The 22,769-nt window shown below is 41.3% G+C and overlaps 1 protein-coding gene across 1 annotated transcript in view; it reads right to left on the minus strand.

The window, feature by feature from the left end:
• Positions 1-22,769, minus strand: part of MDN1 (midasin AAA ATPase 1) — a 90,861-nt gene that overhangs the window by 11,332 nt on the left and 56,760 nt on the right. The window contains exons 65-88 of the mRNA XM_033143431.1: positions 22,055-22,328; positions 20,754-20,989; positions 20,321-20,416; positions 19,957-20,051; positions 18,820-18,944; positions 17,813-17,950; positions 16,825-16,934; positions 16,581-16,654; positions 15,657-15,852; positions 14,184-14,340; positions 13,919-14,065; positions 13,074-13,200; positions 11,673-11,778; positions 10,187-10,302; positions 9,392-9,847; positions 8,373-8,602; positions 7,199-7,339; positions 6,122-6,294; positions 5,751-5,912; positions 5,324-5,461; positions 4,515-4,656; positions 3,247-3,425; positions 2,068-2,208; positions 1,105-1,243 (exon numbers count right to left, since the gene is read on the minus strand). Of these exons, the coding sequence (XP_032999322.1) occupies positions 1,105-1,243; positions 2,068-2,208; positions 3,247-3,425; positions 4,515-4,656; positions 5,324-5,461; positions 5,751-5,912; positions 6,122-6,294; positions 7,199-7,339; positions 8,373-8,602; positions 9,392-9,847; positions 10,187-10,302; positions 11,673-11,778; positions 13,074-13,200; positions 13,919-14,065; positions 14,184-14,340; positions 15,657-15,852; positions 16,581-16,654; positions 16,825-16,934; positions 17,813-17,950; positions 18,820-18,944; positions 19,957-20,051; positions 20,321-20,416; positions 20,754-20,989; positions 22,055-22,328 (3,898 nt within the window). The remainder of the gene's footprint in view (positions 1-1,104; positions 1,244-2,067; positions 2,209-3,246; positions 3,426-4,514; positions 4,657-5,323; positions 5,462-5,750; positions 5,913-6,121; positions 6,295-7,198; positions 7,340-8,372; positions 8,603-9,391; positions 9,848-10,186; positions 10,303-11,672; positions 11,779-13,073; positions 13,201-13,918; positions 14,066-14,183; positions 14,341-15,656; positions 15,853-16,580; positions 16,655-16,824; positions 16,935-17,812; positions 17,951-18,819; positions 18,945-19,956; positions 20,052-20,320; positions 20,417-20,753; positions 20,990-22,054; positions 22,329-22,769) is intronic.

Raw genomic sequence — 22,769 nt, forward strand, 5'->3', positions numbered from 1 at the left:
TATTTGAAGTAGGCGAAACATTTGTTATATACAAATATCAACGTTTGTGGTGCTGAACACCCTAAAATATGAAGAACGCATACAAACACAAAGACAAATGGCAGATATCCCCCACAAAACCAGAATTAGCCCACTGCTCCTTTGTCTATGCCACTGATGTGTGTCTTACCACATTGTACAGTGTTTTAGTCCTGCAAATACAGATGTGAGCTGGACCTACGGGCTACTAAACAATATCATAAGAATCTCTCTTTCAAACTGTGTGCCCCTAATTGGAATAGGAGAGGTTCAGAAGATGGACAGATACTTGAGACTAGAGAGCTACGGAAACCAACACTGATATAAGTGGCCCAGGCACCTCAGGAGGTGGGACAAAACTGGCAAGACTCTTCCTACGTTTCGAAGTCAATCATAGCCTACTCCAAACCTGTGTGGAAAAGGCAACAGTCTCCCTACCATGTGGAACTGTCTGAATTCCTTCCTCAATGCAAACACAAATCAGATGCAGCAATTAATTCACAAACTTCCAATGGTTATAAGCACGAATGATCAAAATTATGACATCAATCCTTATTTTCCCCAAACAACAGGGACGACCCTTGTCTGGAATCAGATTAAGGCTGTGCACCTACACCCAGACCCCAATTATAGCTACAGGTGAAACTCGAAAAATCAGAATATTGTGGAACGGTTCATTTCTTTCAGTAATTCAACTTAAAAGGTGAAACTAATATATGAGATAGACTCATGACATGCAAAGCGAGATATGTCAAGCTTTTATTTGTTGTAATTGTGATGATTATGGTGTACATCTGATGAAGACCCCAAAGTTGAAATTGTTAATTTGGGGTTCTCTTCAGCTGTACGCCATAATCATCACAATTATAACAAATAAAGGCTTGACATATCTCGCTTTGCATGTCATGTGTCTATCTCATATATTAAACTCCAGTAGCTAATGAAAACAATTGCTTACATAAATTGACTTTTCCACGATATTCTACTTTTTCGAGTTTCACCTGTAGACACACAAGAGGCACCACAACTACGTAGGATTTTCTTTTCTTTATATCTGCTGATAACGGAACACCTTGTGAGCCATACCTCCTTCTTCTTCCTTGTCCTCGTCATCTTTCTCTCCGTTCTCTAGGTTCAGGTCCTGAGGCAGATCCAATGCCTCAGCTTCAGGCTGTTTCTCTTGATTTCCATGGTAAGGGTCTACCTCGTTCTCATCATATTCCCGCTGTTAAACAGAAAAAAAGTGGCACATCATGCGAGGAATAGAGGCAGGAAGCAGGGGTGGGGAGGGCAGGGGGAGGGAAACCTGTTGAGAGCCACAGTAAAGTAACTCTTGAAGTTATCTTTAGATGAACCCCCAACAGAAAGGATGCCGAACCTATTATTACCCCGCCCAAAACCGGGCTCAGAGCGGCTAACATCAAATGTATAACACATTAACATAAACCCAGGCAATTAATTAAAATACATCTTAAAATCAGATCAGGATCAGGATAAAATCCAATCAGGGGGCAACCTGCAGATTAGGGTTGGGGGCCTTAAATACTCACCAGTTAATTAATTAATTAAGTAATTATAATTTATTATTTATACCCCGCCCATCTGGCCGGGTTTCCCCAGCCACTCTGAGTGGCTTCCAACAAAAAATTAAAAATACATAAAAACATCAGTCATTAAAAATTTCCCTAAACAGGGCTGCCTTCAGATGTCTTCTAAATATCAGATAGTTGTTGGGGGTTTTTGACATCTGATGGGAGGGTGTTCCGCAGGGCGAGCGCCAGTACCGAGAAGGCCCTCTGCCTGGTTCCCTGTAACTTCGCTTCTCGCAGTGAGGGAGCCGCCAGAAGGCCCTCGGCGCTGGACCTCAGTGTCTGGGTTAAACAAGGGGTGGAGATGCTCCTTCAGGTATACTGGGCTGAGGCCATTTAGGGCTTTAAAAGAATGAAAGCTGTCCTCCATGTCTACAGCAATATTTACCTTAGAGAAAAAAAAACCTCCCATCAGCCCCAACTAGAAATGTAGATTCTGCAGCAAACTTGCTCTCATTACCTCATCTATTTGCTCATGGACTTTCTCTTTGGTTTCACCACTATCTGGTTGCTTCTCTTCTTCTTCGTCTTTGGGAGATTTCTTATCATTTTTGTTGTCAACGTCCATGTTGTCATCTTTTGCCACAAGTTCTGAATCACCCTAAGTTGTTCAAGGAAAATAGCCATGGAACCATTTCATTGTACATCCTACTACCATTGGTGTATATACAGTTCTGATGGCTCTGTTACAGTCAAGTCACAGGGAACATTCAACACGTTTTAAGACAAATGGCTACTTTATCAAAGCACTCTACTTACTACACTAAAGGCGGCAGCACGCTAACATTTTTTTTTTGTGTAAGCCCAGAGCATTGCCCACAGCAAATGTGCGAAGGGTGGATGATAAACACATGACTGTGTACACTTGCCTGGAAGATTAATCAGAGCAGGGTTCTCAGACAGGTGCATGCAGCTGTTTAAATTACCTGCATAATGTTATGCGTGTATAACCTTGTGCATTTTCTCTAAGTCAGGGATAGTCAACATGGGGCCCTCCAGATACAGCTGGGCTACAACTTCCATCATTCCTGACCATTGGCTATGTTGGTTGGGACTGATGGGAGTTCTGAGTCCAATGACATCTGAAGGGGAACATCCTAGCTACCAGTCTACTTGAGGAAACATGGCTGCATGTTTTAGATCCCAAAATATATTAGACAACAGTTGTTTTACAGGAATTGTGTATCATGAAGATTGAGTAGGCGTTTTATCTGTTCCTAGTCACTCTATGGATGGAATGGATATCTGATAAAAAACAAACCCTAAGGTCGCTATTTCCTTTCATAGGAAAGCAGATACCTAAAACTAGGGATGCAACATAAAAGGCTCTGGATTTGGTAGCCCCTGTTGTTATTTACACCTTGAGGAGTGGAAGATTTTGAAGCACTGCCTCCTCAGCCACTCTCTGTGGGTGGCAAGTTCCATATGGAGAGAGGCATCTTCAAAAAAAAGGTAAACAGCAGGCTAGCTTACTCCTTGCTGATTTTATGAAATCCAAGCCAGGTTCCTCAATAATCTCATTCTAAAAAGGGAATTACACAAAAAATTGAGACACTAATCTCTATCTTATTTCGTACCATGCAATTAAAAAGTTGTACAATACTTCCTCCTTAGAGCACACTTTTATTTACGTTTTTACCTCATCCATTCCTGGTCCCGTTTCTGTTATATTATCATCCTCATTATCATTCTCATCATCTTCCTCATCATCATCGTCGTTGTCATCTCCCCAAAGCCTCTCATCCAATTTGTCAGCTTCAGCATCTCCGAGATTTCCCATCTGTTTGTCTAACTCTTCATCAGATTTGTCATCTTCTTCTGTATAAGGCAACACAGCTCGTCTTACATCATCCTCTTCATTAAGGTACCAGAACTCAGTGCATAAGGGACCTTTCACAAACTTTCGGCCTTTCGCAAACTTTCAAGATGAACCCCACAAGCATGGTGACATCACAGGTTAGCAATGCACATGTTCTGCTAGCAGGGACTGGACTAGGGTGACAGCCTAAAACCATTCAGCCACTCTGTATCAAACAGAGGACACCTACATGAGTACAGTAAGCCTACAATTTACATGCATTTAACTTGCTAAACATTCAGCTTCATTCGCCTGGCAATAATAATTATTTTTTAAGTAAAAAGTGGGCAGAAAGGGGGTGGGTATCCAAGGAAAAGAGACTCTGGCAATCCCACCCACCATTGAACCCAATGCGTTTTGACTATATGTGATTTTGGTTTTAGATGCAATCCCAGAATGTAACCCCTGCGTAAGTTGAGGGCTTACTGTACTATATCACAAGAAGTGTCTCTCCTGAAATGGTTTCAACACAGTTGGTGAAACAAGGGGGAAAGTTTATCAGAAATAAGAATTATAAACATTTGAACAGAATGTGTATTCTCGTATATTCTTATCCAGATTTCCCCAAGGGTCTGTCACAGTTTGAAATTAACAGTGATGTCATGAAAACTTTTTGGTAAGATTCCCCCACTGTCGCGCCCAATTGTTCTATCCCACTTAGAATAACACACTACACACAGACATGATATAGCTGGACTTCTGCTGCATTTAGAAATGTTGCAATTAAGGGTTTTCCTAATTTTTAACAGTTATAGATGCTTCCCGCTCCAATTATAGTCATTAATCAGGAAGAGCTCCTAACCACACAGGGATTAATTTAAAAAGAGAGCAGCAGCATTACCATTTTCACAATACTGAACTCTGCCAGATTTTGCCACAGAAGGACATCAAGCTGCTGGAACCACACTTAATGTTGATTCTGCGCAAGTACTTCCACTGTATGTCAATGTTTGCACAAAAAGCCCACAAAGAAAATGTTTAGCATTCCCACCTGCATTGGCATGTAACAGGACAGACAAGCGAAACCTACAATTGTCATAGTACAATACCTTGGTTTTCTTTCTCCCCGTCGTAGGTTTTTCCTTCAAAATCATCTGACATTTCAATTGCATTGTCCTCTCCTTCAATACCTGGTTTGGATTCTGGGTCTTCATCCTCCTTTTCTTGACCCTTCTGGTAAGTATCTTCTACCTGGGATATTTAACCAAAGATTATCCCAGCTTTTAATGAAGCATTAGTTTCATCCCCACCATTATCTCAGCAACACAGTTTTATTACTGAATAAATGCTCAACCCCAGCAGGAGGACAGAACTGCTTTAAGAATCCAAGGCATTTTTCTTCTTCTTTAGGAGTAAGCAGCAGATGGCTTGGAGGGGGACAATTAAAGTTACCATGAAACTTACTAAACTATATGAAAATAACAGCAGAATCCAGCCCCCAAGGTCCGTTGGGATGAGGAATTCTGAATTCTGAGGAACTTGGGGATTTCTTGGCTGACTTTCAGCTAAACTGTAACGATGTCAGTGCAATTCCCTCACCCTTACTCAGCCAGACAAACTTAAACCAGCCCAAGTCCTGAAAAAGGGCATTCCAGGGGAGTGGTGGGACAGGACAAGGAGAGACTTATAGCTATTCCGAAGTCTGTTCAGCTAGGTCATGTGACCTAGGGCCTAATCCTCAAAACTCAAGCCCATAATGGTCTGCCCCTCCTGAACAGTAACTTGCACTGGTGAAATTTACAACGGCTTCCTATAGTTAAGAACGTGCTTTAACTTATTTATGAACAGACACACTGCAATCAAGGCTTGAATCATGGCTACTCTGGAGCCACTGCCTCAAATCCCACTTGGCACGTACCTGCTCTTCGTTTTCTATCTTGTCACTCACGTCCTTTTTGCCTTCCCCTTCTCCAATGCCACCTCCTTCGTAATCATGGAATTCTGTTCCTCCTTCTCCTCCAGCATCTTCCATTAGTTCTTTTGGTAAACAAAAGCCCTAATAATAATAATAGTAATAAGTTGAAACATTTTGGACAGATTTTAGCACTCAACAAAACAATTAAGCTTCCAAAGAACAGATTATACACACAGACTTGTATCTATCTATATACATGCAAACAAATTAAGTACTATGGGGCCAAAGATAAAGAGTTCATTCAACACACTGGTGAACATCTTGCTTCTACTGTGGCTTTCTTAAAAAAAGCTTTATTCACAACTCCAGATATCTCAGAATTCTATCCCCTTTCCCAAATCCACTGAGAGGGTAAACTAGAATTTCTTACCTTCCGGGCCAGTTCGGTAAATATGTTAGCTAGAACAGAGAGCAATTTCCCAGTGCTCCTATGTGTAGCCAAGGTAACAGTGAGGTAGAAGAGGATGATATTGGAATACTTGTAAAGTATTGGCATTAGACGCACCAGTAAGTGGCAGGATTGATTGAAAAGCTGTGGGGACAAAATAAATCCATTGTTCATTAAAAATACAGGGGTTCCCCCGCTCCTACCAAGACAAAATGATATGTTTCTAAGTGACATTACAATTTCCCTCTGCTATTTTGCCTTTTACAGAAAGTCTAGAAATTCACGTTCAAAGCCTCCTCCAGCTGGACCAAGCCTCAATGAATGGCAAAGATATTTCGACAGATAAATTTTACCTTGCACTTGTATTCAGTGTAATCCTCGCCATAGGATTTTAGTTGCTCCAGGAGTTCTGAAATAACCGAAATGATTTTCTGCACGTGCAGAGAATTCACATCTGCACAGATGTCTTCATCCAAGAGTTTAGTTAAATGCCCTGCCTTGAGCCTGTCAACCAAAGATTCTTCCCCTTGAGTAAGAAAGGGAAAAGGGAAAAGACTGAAGACTCAATTCATCCTTAATCAGAAAAGGTTTGGGTAAACATTTTTATCCAATGAAAATGTTGCCTTTGTACAGTAGGCTAGTTTCTACACATGCTTCCATCTTTCATCCAGGCAAGAAAATATCAGAGTTCAAGGACATATTCAAGCCAGGCAAAAAAATTCAAGGAAAGTATGAAGCAGGGCTGGTGAGGGCCTGGGGAGAGGGTTGTGGTTGGGAAGGGGTTGTGATGTGGGCTAAACAGAGAGGCCTGGAGGTGCATATTTGATCCCCAGGCCCAAGGTTCCCCACTCCAGCCCTAGAGCACCACGGCATGTTGCAGGATCCAGGAGGAACCAGATGCCCCAAAGAACTGTACTGATTGCCCTTCACAGAAAAGGGGCCTTGGCACTATTGCCAGTTCTCTCCACCCACCAGTGTGGTGTAGTGGCTAGAGTTATTGGGTGACCATGGGCTTGCCACAGTCTCTCAGCCCAACTTACCTCACAAGCCTGATGTGAGGATAATAACGAGAAGGAGGAGAACCATGTATGCCACCTTGAGCTCCATGGTGCAAAGGTGGGATATAAATGCAATAAATAACAGATTAATAAAATCTATCAGAGCATTCAAGAATCCTCTGAATTCCACAAATCTCTTGGGTGTGTGGGGGCATTCGGGAAGAGGCTGCTACAGGAAGTCCAAATTTCACAATTTCACAGTGGCCATCATATTTAGAACAACCACCTCTGCCCCTGAAACAAAGACCTAATTTGCTAGGATATATGTTGTGTTCAGTTACACACACACACACACACAGAGAGAGAGAGAGAGAGAGAATTTCTGAAAGTATAAAGAGTGCTTCAGAGAAAAGGACAAAAGTTAAGACTCACCATCCTCCTTCTGGGAGGTGTCGTCTTCTTTTACCTTTTTCCTTTCTACCAAACACTGAATTGCACCCAGGATAGCTTGGATTGCAAGCTCTACCTGTTCGGAGTAGAGTTCTACAAATCCATCATCTGACTTTTGGTTCCCTTTGTAAATACAGTAGAAATGTTAGTGGGGAAGACATCCGACTTCGAAAGCAGCAACCACTTTGAGGGTTTTGTTTTGTTTTTGCAATCAAGTGGTGCATAATAAATTTTATGAAATAAATAAATGATACGACACAAACAAATTGCAGTTCTAAGCCATAATAACAAATGCAACTTGAACAAGAAAGGCATAGTGCTCAAAAACCCGAAATAAGGATAACTATGAAGACTTTGATATGATGGCTGGGCCTTATAAAACTAGTGTTTCCCCAACGTTAAAACCTGGAGAATTCCCAGTTCCCTGCCTAATTTAAAATCCGAGATACTCCATTACTGTACTCCAAGAGGTACATATGCGTTGCTTCAGTTATCTCGCAGAACAAAAATCTCACATCTGCCTTGCAAGTGGAAGATAGTGCAAATAATATTGCCTCTTAGCCTCTTCACCAGCCCGTGGCCCAATCAGGGCTCAGAAATGAGACTGAACTTTCAGGCAGTGCTGCTGCTAGGATTTTCCCCAAGTCAAGTCAGGTCAAATCAATGAATCCTTAATCCCCTTGCAATGATGCCACTGCTATACTTATTCCAGCTCATTTCATAATGCATTAACAAGACTTGGCTAAAGGCATGCAGCGGCATGAAAATAAATGTCCAACTTTTAATGAGAAAACAAGCTTTGTAGCATTAGATACTAGGGACAGAGGTCCCAGAAAGTTTCCAACAACAACTAGCAAGAAATAAACAAAACACCAACTCCCACCAAAGTACAGCTGCTAGGATTTTGACATGCTACATTAAACAAAATGTTGAACATTATTGTGAATGCTTCAATACTCTCTGCACACTTACATAGGCCTGCCTCTTTAAACTCTGCAAGATTTGGTTCTCAGTAAGCATGTTTAGGATCCTAACAAAATTGTGATCTAATTTTACTGACCTTTAGTCACAGATGCAAACATCCAAAGGTGATAACAGAATAATACTTAAATCAACTGCTTTATAGATTGAAAGATTGAAAGAAACAGGTCTTTACCATTACAGTGTGAAATTGAACTGAAGAGCTGTGTCCTCCAAATGGCAAAGTCATCCACACTTCTATTAATTTCTCCTTGGATGTACACAAGACTTCTGATTAAAGCCATCCGTGTTGAAACTTGATTGGCTTCCATCTCAGGTAGGACAAAGAAAGACTCTATATCTTGCAGTTGGGTTGAAACCTTCAGCAAACATTCTATTCCTGAAGAGCACACTTCAAAACTTTTCCTATAAGACAAAAGCAAGTCTTACTTAAGTGTTACTTTTTGAGCATTTCAGTTAATTCAAATTATATTAAAATACAAATGTAAAAGAAAATGAGGTTATTGGATTGTTGCTTTTATTTTGATTATGTATTTTGTGGTTTTATATTTTGATTTTACTCTGTGAACAGCCCTGAAACCTCTGGATGGATGGATAAATAAATAAAAATAGGATAACCACTGGAACAAATACAGAAATAAGACATAAACTTTAAGATGGTAGGTGACAAGAGTCCCTAATTGGCCTAACAGTTGTATGGGTTTCCAAGAATTATTTAGTCCAATGAAGTTTATTATTTGTTTAGGAATACCAGTTTATAGACACACACCTCTCTGAAAATTACTAGAATTTCTCAACTCACAGTGGCCTAGTTCATATAGAATGCTGAAGCACAGTTAATGTTTTTGATCATGTCCTCTGAAATGCAAGGGGTGTATTACCCAGTCAAGGAGTGCTAAGCTTCCTCTGTGCACTTCCTCCAAAAGTGCAGGCATAACTCTACCCCAAGGCACTTAAGCTTAGATACAGCCTCTGTCTTGATATTTGGCAGTGTAGAGGACTGTTTAGTGCCTCCATGGTTGGGCCATCAACTTCTGCAACACCAATCATTTATTTGGGATATAGTGGGGGCTGACAGCAGGCCCCATTTTGAACAATGCAGACAATAAATTCACAGTCTTACAGATTAGGGTGCATGAAGGCTGCAGGAGTGAAACCGTTTTCTCTCCATAAAATACTATGGACCTTACTTACCAGGAATGGAAGAGAGTCTCACAAGACAGTTGTCGGATTCTGTCCACATCTGATTTTACTGCCTTAACCTCCAGCAGCATCTCTTTCACATTTGAAATCAGCTTCTGAAACAGCGGGTCGTGTTTTCGCATCTTGCATCCAGCGGGCAGCTGATCTGCAGCTATTGGAGTGGAATATTGTAGCTCTGGAGGGTTAAAACCAGGCATGGACTTCAGAACACAAGGGGAATTCAGTTCAGTTGCTTCAGAGTCTGCCCTGGAAGCATTCAAGGACTGGCCTTTTGGACAGCACTCCATAAACCAGGACAGCTGCTCCAGGACCACCACACACTGCATGGAAAGGTACTGCAGCCTATCTGTCCACTGCTGAACACCGTCTTGAGGAGGAAACGCCACTTCATATTCACAGGCAGCGTTTAACCGGGCATCAATCTCCTGCACGCAGCTCAGAAGGTTCCTGTAGGAGATTCACAAGGTTAACAGATCTGCTTATAATAAAATACTATCGGTACACCTCAGTCAGTATGTAGTGGATCACGGCAATTTCCAAACACTCCAGCTTTTGCGGAAAGTTTATTTATTTCTTTATCCTGGGTGTTGCTTTATGTCCTTGAACTCTGGCAATGCCTCTTGCTTGTTTTAACAGAGGATAGAGAATGTGTGTACAAATGCACTGAGGGTTTACATTTTGCGCTATTATTGCAGCATACAGTCTGCCGCTCTCTTTTTTTGAGTCAGAATGCTTTCCTTTCTCAAATGAGCTAAAGAAGTGCTCAGAAAACAAAAGCCCAAATACCTCAGGATAATCCACTGCTCAGTCAAGGCAGTGAGGGAGCTCCTCTGCTTGACAAGCATCTTCATAAGGTGTGCTGTGAATCCTTTGCATCGCTGAACAGTGCCCAGTCCAATTTCCTGCAGTGTGACAAGGTAGCACTTTTCACCCCTGTGTAATGGTTACCATAATAATGTGCCCCCACCACTGCTACTAGGCAAATGCATGGAACTCTGCTTATGCCTTGACAATGAAAGACGCATGGAACACACACAAACTACTGTGCAGCCCAATCTTAACATTATGCTTGTTCACTCAAATGTAGCTCCCATTATATTCAAAGGTGCTTATGCCCAGGTAAATGTGCACAGGATTACAGCCTTCGGGCAACTTTCAGGCAAGTAACACACCCAGAAAACCAGATTTGAAAGCCCATGCATAAAATGATCAAAATAGCACAAACGTGCTTTGAAAACAAATTCCTATCATAGCAACTTTAATTATGGTTTTAAGAGCTGTGGATGATCAGGACTGAATGTGCTAAATCGGGGAGGAAAGCAAGATCCCCACAACATTCCAGCTGTGGAATGCTCTCCCCAGAGATATGCCCAGCACCATCCCTATCAACCTTTAGGTGCCACTTGAAGTAGCCAGGTGAAGATGCTACTAAGCACCTAGGCATTTCACTCATAACTGGTGTTCATGTTGTGCTCTCATGCAATGTATTTTTATGTTGTGAACCACCCTGTGAAGGGTAGTATACAAATTTAATAGAGAACAGCAGCAGCAACTGCAGCAATTCATCTGTTAGTAGGATGTGTCCTTTTTATGCTATGAGCTGTCAGTAAATGCCTAGGTAGGTGAAATGCTTGTTCTCTGATCAGCTAGTTTATATGCTACCATTTTCATTTTACATCAATGTCACCTCCACTTTCTCCAAGGTATACAGTGGTACCTCGTTTTTCGAACGTAATCCACTCCGGAAGATTTCTGAAACGTTCCAAAACTGAAAACTCATGGCCAACAGCAAGGTCTCAGGATCTTGCACTCAGCGGAAGCCACGTGGCATGTTCAATTTCCAAGACGTGTTCGAAAACCAAAGCATTTACTTCCAGGTTTATGGCGTTCGAAAACCGAAATGTTTGTCAACAGAGACATTTGAAAACCGAGGTATCACTGCATATGAAATTGGAAAGTGAACCTGACTCAATCCTACAATTTAGTGACTTGCCAAGGATTTCTGAATATGTCAAGGTTTGTAACTGGGTACATTTGATAAAAAATATGATATGTAAGTGACAAGTCTATGTAGATTTACTGGTAGTTTACTTCTATTTATCTGCTCAACAACTACAATGTAGGCAGGTATAAACATGCCTGAGAAAAAACTATGTTGATTCAGAATAAAAAAGCCAAATGTTTAGATGATGAATGATCCTGTCTTGCCTATTCAAAGCTTTTAAAAAGAGAAGATTTGAATGAAATCTCTAGTACTGAAGCTACTGTTTACCTTTGAAGGTGCCAGTAACGCTGTCTGAAGCCCACAGTGGCGTGCGAGAGACTGATAGAAGTATTTCTGGCATCCATCCCAGGACGAAGAGATCTCAGAGAGCAACCTGGAAAGCGCAAGACTTTTGTTCATCCGAGACAAAAATAAATAAATAAGCAATTTCAAAGCCTTTCTACGACCACACAAACACAAAACGTGCATCAGTTCAGCTTACCCATGCTTTTAGAAAGTCTTAACCGGCTTTACATTGCCTGCTTAAGGTATCAGTTTGGTAACTGATACTCCCGACGCTGTAATGCGTTTTTACTTAAGGCAATATCCGGATGTTTTTGCTCTGCTGGTTCCAGAAAATATCACGTTACACAATTTGCAAGTCGCTCCTTAAAATGAAAACTAAATGAACCAAGGGCTAAACTAGACGCACCATTTGTCACCTTTGCAGAGCTGATTTTCCTTTGCAGCTGGTGGGAGGGAGGGCTCCAATATGGAGTGGTGTATTTGCCCCCCACCCCATGGTCCTGATCAGAATCGGGTCCCCCTATATGTCTGCTGTTTGCAAGGGGAAGAAAGCAGCCACTGGCACAAATGGCGGCTTTCCCCCCATTACTAACAGGAGGGAAGCCACAACTCTTAACAGGGCTAAATGGTTCCAGGCTCCCACACAAAAGTTACTTTGTTACACCTGTTTATTAAAGGTAAGTCACTGATGCAAGAGTAACCTATGTGAGAAATGGCACATCTGGTTGGCCTTAAAACTATCTTCACTAAAAGAGATACTATCCTTAGGTGGGACTATCCCTGCAATGGAAATCCCTTTGGGAGTCACCAATTCATGGATCACCATCGGGGTGAAGGATCTATTCCATGATGAGACCCTGTTTATGGTCCCCAGCCTGCATCAATGTACACTACTTGGTGTCTGGTGTCTGGATGGAAAGTTACTGACTGCTGTGTAGGGTGAAAGCCCACAATAATGCTGGTCAGCTTGAGAGTGGCGGCACAAGTCCAGGTGAGATATGGGGTAGGGTCCTTGGATGCTGCAAGATCATATCTTAGAACCAAACCTTTAGGTACAGGTGTGTCCAAAACATAATGCAGCTGTATGCTACTTTTCTATTTCTTTAGGTTTTTAGGATAACCTAATTTATTTGCATCGTTGTTGTGCAATGTTATGTGTATTGATTTTTTCGTCCTTATTAGTTCTGATTATTTATAAAGGTTTCTAATAGGTGCATAATAAATATTGTGCATCTGTTATGTTGTGAGCTACTTCGGGCACAATTTCTGTGGAAACGTGGCATAGCAAAAAACAGATGAGGTAACGGTAATATTGGATTGAAAAACCCAAACTGGCTACTTCTGGAGGTCAAAACTGTAGTTGCAGAAACAGAAAATACATACGTTGCGTCCAGTTTCTGTGTGCAGTTAACCAAGGCTAATGCACTGCTCAAATCCAATGGGTGAAGGAAAAGCAGGTCCTGGGAAGTTTTTGAACGAGACCAAGCAAGGCCTTTGCGATATGACAACCCTGGGAAAATATTTAAAATACATCTAACTTTAATTTTTCTTTTTGAGACTTGAAATAAACAACATGGAAGTTCTTTTTAGTGAGTCCATTCAGTCATGCCTTTTCCTCTCCAACACCTAAGTGATGATGGCTGATACAGATGATTCTGAGAATTTAGCTTTTGCGGTTGAAAGGGGCGGAGAGAACAGGTGACTACAACTAACCAGCAGAAATTGTTTTCAGAGGCAGTGTGGAGACCAGGATTCAAATCCCCTCTGGGCCACAAAGCTCACCAAGGGACCTTGGGCCAGGCACTGCTTCTCAGCCTAACCTACCTCACAGGGTTCTTCTGAGTATTAAATGAGACCATGTATGCCACCTTGAGCTCCTTGAATAGAAAGGTGGGATATAAAAGCAAGCAAGCAAGCAATGGGGTTCTGGACCCTATCCTTTCTGTGTGCATGGCTACAAAGCTGTGCATTAAAGGGTGTGTGTGTCAAGAGCAATACAGTAAAAATTCATGCACCTTTCCAATTAGTATTCATTCTAACCCAATTGTACCAACTACTTCCCAGCTATTATCATTTGGTACACTATACGTGTGCCTATGGAGGTAAATCATGTGCAGTGCCAAACACACTCACATGGCATTTTGCTAGTTTGAGGGTTGTGAGTAGGGGTGACTGCTGCTTATTTTTGTTTGTTGTCTCCAAAGAGTAGTAGTTCCAGCTCCTCTTACCTGTATTAGCAAGGTTTTTAAAGAGCTCTGTTAGGGCCCTCTGCTTCTGCACGAGTAAATGTTTGGCCTCGGACTTCTGCCTTTCCTTGTCTGCAGCTGGATTTACAGACATATGCTGCAGCTCATGGGAAGAGGAAATTACATCACCTGTAAAAAGGAGAGCAGCAGAAATCTATTAATTTCAGCAAGTCCACTCAAACCCAGCATTTCTTAAGAAAAACAAATTACCTTCCTGTTGAACGTTATGCTGTAATGAAAATTTTACCTGTGAAATTGTCAAGGCTCTCCACCAGATCCAAGAACGAGTTGTTCTTCACTAGAGATGTACATATCTTCTCCATCCGCTTTGTAAGTTTGGGTAAGCGGCCCTGAAGAGACTCTGGGTGAAAAATGTCTCCCTGGATATCCTCTAAGTGAGCAACCTGTAGGGGAAACATTCACAACAGGCAAAAGTCAACGTGACTGAAATCCTTGTGCTTCTGGTAATACTTACGGGACCTATCAGTACCAACTAGCTTAGAGAGTGAAGAATGGGACTTCAAACCTAAAGGAGGGTAGCCATTGGGCCCTTTGGTCAGCTTCCCAAGGCATCTGGCTGGTCACTACTGAAGAAGGAAATGCTGGCTTACATGTACCTGTACCTGTGGTCTTGGCCTATAATAACAGCCATATTACTGGGTCACTGGGTACTTACTGTGAGATGACAGAAGTCAGACACAGAGGGTTATGTCGCATCCTACTAGCCTAGACAGGAAAATTCTATTGCAAACTTGAATGCAGCCACATCCCCTTCCAGGAGCTTCTCCAGTTTCCATTTCACAGAGAAGCTTGGAAGGATGTCCCCTGGAAGCCTTGGAGTCCTAACTGATAAGTATATGTAAAAAAATAGCAACCAGGACTTTGTCACCTTTATGCAGATAACAGACAGGTGAATAAGGCAGAGAGAGGCAACGTAGCCATCAGCAGCGTAGGAATGCATGCAGGGCGTGGTCCTCTCACTGATGAGAAAAAGATCCTTCTCAGGGAGTACCCAATGACAACAGAAGAAAGCACTCTGCAGAACCCTCTGCAAGAAGGCTGCCTCTATTTTGTAAACTTGGGCTGCCCTGAAGAGAGGGAGAAAAAAGTCCGAGCTCGGAGGTAGGGGGAAAGTCAAAGCACAGGATGGAGGAGAAAGGACTCCTGCTAGTCTAGCAAGCAAAATAAACTTGAAAAAGTTACAGTTACAGGTAGGTAGCCATGTTGGTCTGCCATAGTCAAAACAAAATAATAAATAAATAAATTCCTTCCAGTAGCACCTTAGAGACTAACTAAGTTTTTTCTTGGTATGAGCTTTTGTGTGCATGCACACTTCTTCAGAAAGCTCATACCAAGAAAAACCTTAGTTGGTCTCTAAGGTGTTACTGGAAGGATTTTTATTTTTTTTTGAAAAAGTTAGGGGAGGATACAGTCTGCCGATTTGCAAAAATGTTTTCCTGTCTAGCCTAGTAGGGTGTGATGTAACCCCTCTGGGATTGGCTCCTGTGTCCATCAAGGAAAAACACACACTTGGTCACCTCTCAACGAAACACTAGGATGACACAGAACAAATTTTATGTTCCTGTTTCACTGTTATCATTTCAAACATTTTGTCATATCATGGTTACAACTAAGAGTGTTCCAATTCGAAGCAAGGCAATCCAACACTCAGGTTAAAAATGCCTACCATTCCATCTGAATGCAAATAAACTCCAGATACCTGAGCAGAATCAGACCTAGCAGTCAGTTTTTTTCTTAATATGTTGTTCAGGCTCTGAATTTTAGTTTCTTGGTTGCCCAATGTCTCTGCTTCCTGCAAAGAAGCAAGTTGCTCCTCTTTTGCTGTTTCCACCAAGGCAGAACGGCAGGGTTCATTGAGAGCAGCTTCAAATTTCTTCATAAACTTGAAGAGTGTCCTAAAACCCAGGAAAAGACAGGGATGAAAACAAGGACCATCAATTTGGGTGAGTGCTCAAGCTCCATGACAACATGGTTAAAGGAGACTTAAAAAGTTAAAAATCCACTTTGAGTTGTATGCATATTAAGGTATCCAGTGCAGTTATGGCAAAGCAGTATATCCTCAGTCACCACTATGCTATGGGAGTGTCAAGAGAAGAGGACCCTGATACTAATATTGCATATTAGAAACATGCAGGCCTGTAAGACAGATACTTTAATCCAAGCAAAATTTAACACTATATTGGTAGCTAAGATTTATACTATCAATGGCTGGCTCTGCAACCTCACAGTGAACAGAATCTTGGGGCAATGACTCAGGTGTATAATTTTGTTCTCCCACTATTGACTTATTTGCATGTACCCTCCCCTTAACCATTCTTAGAGTGGGATTTAAAGAAAAAAGTAAGAGGAGAGGAGTCCCCAGGGGACATGTTTCAAACCCCCTGCCTCTGGGTCGATAACTGATATACCGTATTTTTTCGTTTATAAGATGCCCCCATGTATAAGACATCCCCTATTTTGGGGGACTCAGATTTAAGAAAATGGGGGGGGGAGATGAATCTGTGTATAAGATGCCCCCTAATTTTTGATTTTTTAGGGAAAAAACCTAGTCTTATACACGGAAAAATATGGTAATTATCCTGATGTCCAAATGCCCAATATCTCATCAAAGTTTTGTACTTACCTATGTGTCTTCTCCACAGACTGTTTTATAGCCCAAAAGCTGACATCATTCCACTTAGAGATTTTTACAAATTCCTGAAAAATATTCAATTCAATGAATTGCAATGTTTATTTTAAAAAATAATGAAGAATTGCTGAAAGAACATACACTTCTGATTTGAAGAGATGTACTTATTTATTTAATTGAACTAGCTTTACCCCCAACAGCCAGAGAATACTATTACACCAAGAAACCTTATTCTCACCTTCAGTTCTTTTTCTATCGGATGCCGAAGTTCAGTCAGCCTGGTTTGGACACATTCTGAAAACTGCTTATAATAATTGTACAGATTCCATAATACATTGCACAGCATGTCTGAAAAAAAAGAGAACAGGTTTCATACAAAAATGCATCTTCATCCACACCTGAGGATTTAGGGATCTTCAAGGTAGGACACAGTCGTTCTGACTGAAACAGCATCTCTCTTTTCTTAAATTTGTAAAAGTTTCAAGAGGTTTCTTAAAAAAAAAAATTCTACTGCATTGCTGCCTTGATGTTTGCTTCCTCAGGTTCCTTTGGGAGGAAGGTCAGGGTAGAAAGTTAATAAATTGATAATGAAAATCTGTTCAACCCCGCCCCCCCTTTCAATCAAAAGAGATTCATTCAGGCAGTTTTGCAAGGGGAAGGCAAGCAAAGAGGTGTGGAAAAAGTTTTAATCTTCCCTTCAGTGCTTTGCATTGAATAATCTACTTTGTCTTTTGGCAAGCTACAGGGGAGAACTGGGTTGAATACACCACACTGCAATTTTGCCAGAAGAGCCCCTCACCCCCCACCCCAGGTAATCTTTTGGAGAAAACTTTCACTGTAAAATAGTAATAATAACTGGAAAATTTAGCTGAGCTCTATTAAATGTTAGGAATAATAATTCAACTGCTTGCAATAAAGAAAAGAAACATAAGCTCAGAGGTAGGCAGAAGGCAGATCTGGATCTGCTGGTAGATCTTCAGCTGATCCATAGTAGACTGCAGACAGAAACCCTTGGTAAACTGTTTAACAATAGCAACAACAGCAAGCTCTCCTGCTCCCAAAGTAGGCAGCTGAGATCAAGGAAAGCTGAGCACATGCTCAGAGCCACTCTGCTCTTTCATTCTGTGTGTGCATACGTTTACCACCCAGCGCTACCTGGTGCAGCTAAAGTACATCCCACAAGTCTGGCATCTGGGGCTTGAGCCCATTTCACAGCAGCTACTTACCATTTCCTTCCACCTGTGGCATCAGCAAGACATGGCAGTGGAATTCCAGCAGCATCTGAAGCCGTGTGTCAAACTCCCCCAATGTTGACCCTTCTATGAAAGCCTGCAGTGTGCCGAGCAGTGCTTTTAAATTCACATCTATTTGTTTCATGAAATTGGGATTGTAAGGAAGAAAGGGGTGGGAGGGGAAGGACAAGATGACATGTAAATTCATTTTTGACATTAAATGCAATGAAGATGTGGCAGCAAACAGCATCCATTATGGCCCTTTCAGAAGGAACTAACACTGACACAGACAGAGGGCAGGCTCTGCCTCCCTAAAAACAAGCCTCAGTGCATAATGCAATGCAGGCTGCCTTTTACCTAGTTGAGGAACTGTAATCCAGATGCAGGAATAGTTGCTCCCTCCTCCAAGCCCTCCCGCCTCTGGAGGAAACTTCCCTCTCCTGCCTTAACAGTGGTTAAAGGGAACCAGTTCAATAAGAGGAGAAAAGACAACACCATAAACACATCATATTATTCATCTAATTCTATAGTATCTTTACTAACAGTTCACTTCACATAGAGGGAAAAGGTTGTACAGAGTCCACCAGACAGACAATAAAGTCGTAGGTCCTGCTCAGATGTAATCTTGCCTACTTCATAAAATACAGTTTTTAACACTGATAACAGGTGCTTGGTCTATACTGGTTTCTGGTCTATACTGGTTTCTGAAGTCAGCAGTGTTGTGGGCTAATGTGGTTTTTCTCAGCTCTTGTGAACAGCGATACACAGATGGACTGCTCAACATTTCAATAATATAGACAGTTACAAGCTTTGCCTGTTAAGTGGCTTGAGAATCAAGATGGAAGAATAAGATGGGCATGTAATACTAAGAGAATTGCAAATGCAGATATAGATAATATACCATTTGTATTTTTATCAGTTTATAGAAATGTGTATCCTTGAGTGTGTGCACTTCTATTAACAGCTTGCATTTCTTTTACCACTCTGTTATCAATAGTTACCTTCAGTTTTCTTCTCTGTCTGTTCTTGCCTATATTTCTCAATCATCTGATAGATTGAAAACCAGTGTTTCATTGACTTTTCTGTGTGATGTTTCCTTGTGTTGTCCAGACTAACAGACCAACATCTGACAATGCAAGTGGAAAAAGTAAGACCTATTAATGAACATTAAATCTCAGAGTCCTATCACCACCCACCCATGCTTGCTTTTAGATCAATGGGTACATGTTTCTTAGAAAGCAGCCCAATATTTGTGACAACTATTTTTACAGTACAGGTAAGGCTGTTATTTTTGCTCTGCACTAACAAAAACATCAGTTCTGAAATATGAAAACTTAAAAAATCTGCATTAGTAAATAATCAGATTTTTAAAGAAGTGAATGTAGCACATTTATTTTGCATAAGCTGCTAGGTTATCTATATTTGAAAGGAAAAAAAATTCCTTCCAGTAGCACCTTAGAGACCAACTAAGTTTGTTCTTGGTATGAGCTTTCGTGTGCATGCACACTTCTTCAGATACACTGAAACAGAAGTCACCACACCCTTATATATAGTGAGAGGGTGGGGAGGGGTATGACTCAGAAGGGTGGTGGGAATGCGTGATAGGCTGATAGCTGTGGTAAACTTGTTGACGACTGTTAACGACTGCAATTGGTCTTACAGGAAAAAACAAGGGGTGAGAAGGTTAAAAACAGCTTTGTCATGTATAATAAGAATCCAATGTCTCTATTCAGACCAGGTCTCTTGATGGTTTTAAGTATGGTAATGAGTTGCAATTCAGCAACTTCTCTTTCTAGTCTATTTCTCAAATTCCTTTTTAATAAGACTATTTGAAAGAACAGGGATTCTTCTTTGGCTAAGGATTGAAGAAAAAAACAAAACAAAAACAAAAACAAAAACCCCACAGGGATCTAGAAGGTAGGAAACAGAAGACATGCTGGAACGAAGCAGGAAGCTGTGTAGAGGAATGAAACTCCACATCTGTCTCTATATATCTGCTGGGAACCCCTGCAAAAACCTCTTCAACTTTCTGAGCTTGCTCCAGATGCTGTGAGCAAACCCCTTATCTGGTTTGTCGTTGTCCCCCCAGCCATTTACACTTGAAAATACTCAACACAAAAGGAACTGACAGTACATACTTCAGTTCCAGTTTACGCCACTGGATGATCAGCTGAGTGACCAAATCCAGATGTTTCCTAAGAGAGACAGCTCGACTAGCGTTTTCCTCCCAATCCTAGAAAAGGAAAAGATGACTTTCAGACAAAAACTGAAATTATACATTTCAACGTTGATTAAAAAAAAAGTTGATTTGCTTGCCCATTATCTACACCTTTAAATTTAAAAAGCAATCACCTTCATTCAACAGATAAGTTTCCTTTATTACTGGTAGTAAATTTGGTGTTTCCTATAATACTAAAAATCAGGTGTGTTACAGAAGTTTGTTAATTTCTTCTCACCTTCTCTGGCTATACACACACAACCACTTGCCTCCTAATTTCTTACCTGGGACTTGGCCAGCAGAATTTCCAAGCCATTCAGGAACTTCGAAAGGGGACTGGAGAGTGGAAAACTACGGATTCTGTCCAGTACAACCAAAAGCTACAAAATGAAAGACAATCAGTGTTTCTGGCAGTTGCTTTCTAAAGCTTAAAACTAATCAACAATACAAAGGAACAGAACTTTTAACTTCATATTGCATTGCAAGATCTCATCTCTTCTGCTAATAGCAGATATAACTGGTTGTTCGTCTGTCACATATAGCTGAACATACTAACAAATTTAGGGCACTAGCAGTATGCTTGTCTCTGCGGAAGGTGCTATCCATACAAAGCCTTAACATGTAAGGAATCCTAGGTCAAAGCAAATATAAATTGAACTCTGGTTATTTTAGCTACTGCTTCAGTTCCTGAAAGTCTGGGCTGCGGTCACCTCTTACCTGGACAAGCGCAGGGTGCTCTGGCCATTCTTGCAATAGTGCCTTCACCTCTTTTGTGAAGTTTTCAAGAACATGTTGAGACTGTTGCACTTGCTGAATATTAGGATGGTGATAAAAGTCATACGGCCCTTCGTTTTGCAGGACTAGTTCTGAAGCCTCCTGTTCAAAAAGTGTATTGTGCAGTATCGTGCTAGCTAGAAGTTGGCTGCCATGGAGAGTATCGTTCATTTCAGAACCTTTGATTCCAGGGGGCAAGAAGAGAGACAAAGTCATTAAGGCAATAAAGCTTTTGGTATCTTTTTAAACTGCACATTGATTAAAATAGTAAAGTATAAGCTCAGAGACAAATGTGTTGTGTCTTAGAGCAATTGTTTTACACAGCCCACCACTGTATAAAGTGAAAGCTCACTCCAAAAGCCTCTGTGAACATCTACTTCTGAGGCACTTAAGGCCGGAATGTTTAATTCCACAAGAATAACCTAGAATGCCTTTCTACCAGTACCCATAGCAAATCAACAAGATCACAGAGAAACATCCCCTACCCTATTGCTTTCAGTAGTATTCTACACATACAACTAACCCTATTGCTTTCAGTAGTATTCTACACATACAACTAACCCTAACCCAAACTCATTATTTAAGCAGGGAAATGAGAGACCACTCATTTAAGCCACGTTGGCCTTTTAAGGCTCAAGCTAAGTATATCAAACCAAGGCTAAACATTTCAGTTTATTCTGTCTACTTATTTTTTAGAGATACAGTCGTACCTCAGAAGTCGAACGGAATCTGTTCTGGAAGTCCGTTCAACTTCCAAAACGTTCGAAAACCAAGGCACGGCTTCTTCCAATCAGAAGCCACAGAAGCCCTTTTGGAAGTTCAGCTTCCGAAAGAACGTTGGAAAACTGGAACACTTACTTCTGGGTTTTGATCGTTCAGGAGCCAAAACGTTTGAAAACTAGGCTTTTCGAAAACCAAGGTACAACTGTACATACTTCCAACAACCATTAGCAGTAGACACACAGGGTTTTTAAAGTACAGCTGTGGTCTTTGAATGATGGTTCCATGGAAGCTTATCTGGGGTTCCTTAACAAGAAGACACCTTGCCCATTATTAATGGCCTCACCCTGCTGTGTTAAGATGGCAGGGCAGCGCTGGGTATGCTGCAGGGAGCATTTTAGGAAGGTGCCACATGTTCTTGTGCAACATATTGGAGGGGGGATTCTATGGCTCCCTCAAAAGGATGGGGATTCTCCGGCCACTGAAGCACAGCATACTTGAAAGCACAAACGAAAAATCCTTACCAATCAAAGGATAGAAGTGAGCTACCAGCGAAGCACCAGTCTGGTAACAGGAAAGGAATGTATTCAAATGATATTTCGCCTGATGGGAGGACAGGCTTTGCTGATACCACAAGGACCGAGCAAAGTAAAGGCACAGCTGCTGATGAACCGTCATGACTGTTTTCATTGAGTGATGAGAAAGAAGGGCTTTTTCACAAACTGCTTCCTTTTCTAAACCATCATTCATTTCCATTTTCCCCTCAAGGCTTGCCTCTGCTGTAATATCTTCAAAATCCTGCAAATCGTATTGAAAGGTGTATTTAGTGACAACTTGCAGCACTGTATTTTGAGGTCAGCAGCAAAGCTCACCAATTTCAAAGGACACACTTGCATGGAACAAGGCAGGCTGGTAAGAACCGCATGACTGCTTACTATGAGGCTCTTCAGAACATGGGGAACCACTTGTATGCACCCTCAGGTCATCCAGCGAGCAAGGCTTTACTAAACTGTCTGCGGACAAACATTGGCTCCCTCGGCCAGTAAAGCAAGATGAGCGCCGCAACCCCAGAGTCGTTCGCAACTGGACTTAACTGTCAGGGGTCCTTTACCTTTACCTTTTTTAAAAAAAAAAAATGCTAGTACAATAATTGTACGTTTTATAATTATTTACAACATAATATATTTTATTCCTCTTTCCAAGCCTCTTTGTTCTTTCTATTATGCTGACTCCTACACT

Source organism: Lacerta agilis, chromosome 3, assembly GCF_009819535.1.
Source record: "Lacerta agilis isolate rLacAgi1 chromosome 3, rLacAgi1.pri, whole genome shotgun sequence".
In the NCBI taxonomy this organism is placed as follows: Eukaryota; Metazoa; Chordata; class Lepidosauria; order Squamata; family Lacertidae; genus Lacerta; species Lacerta agilis.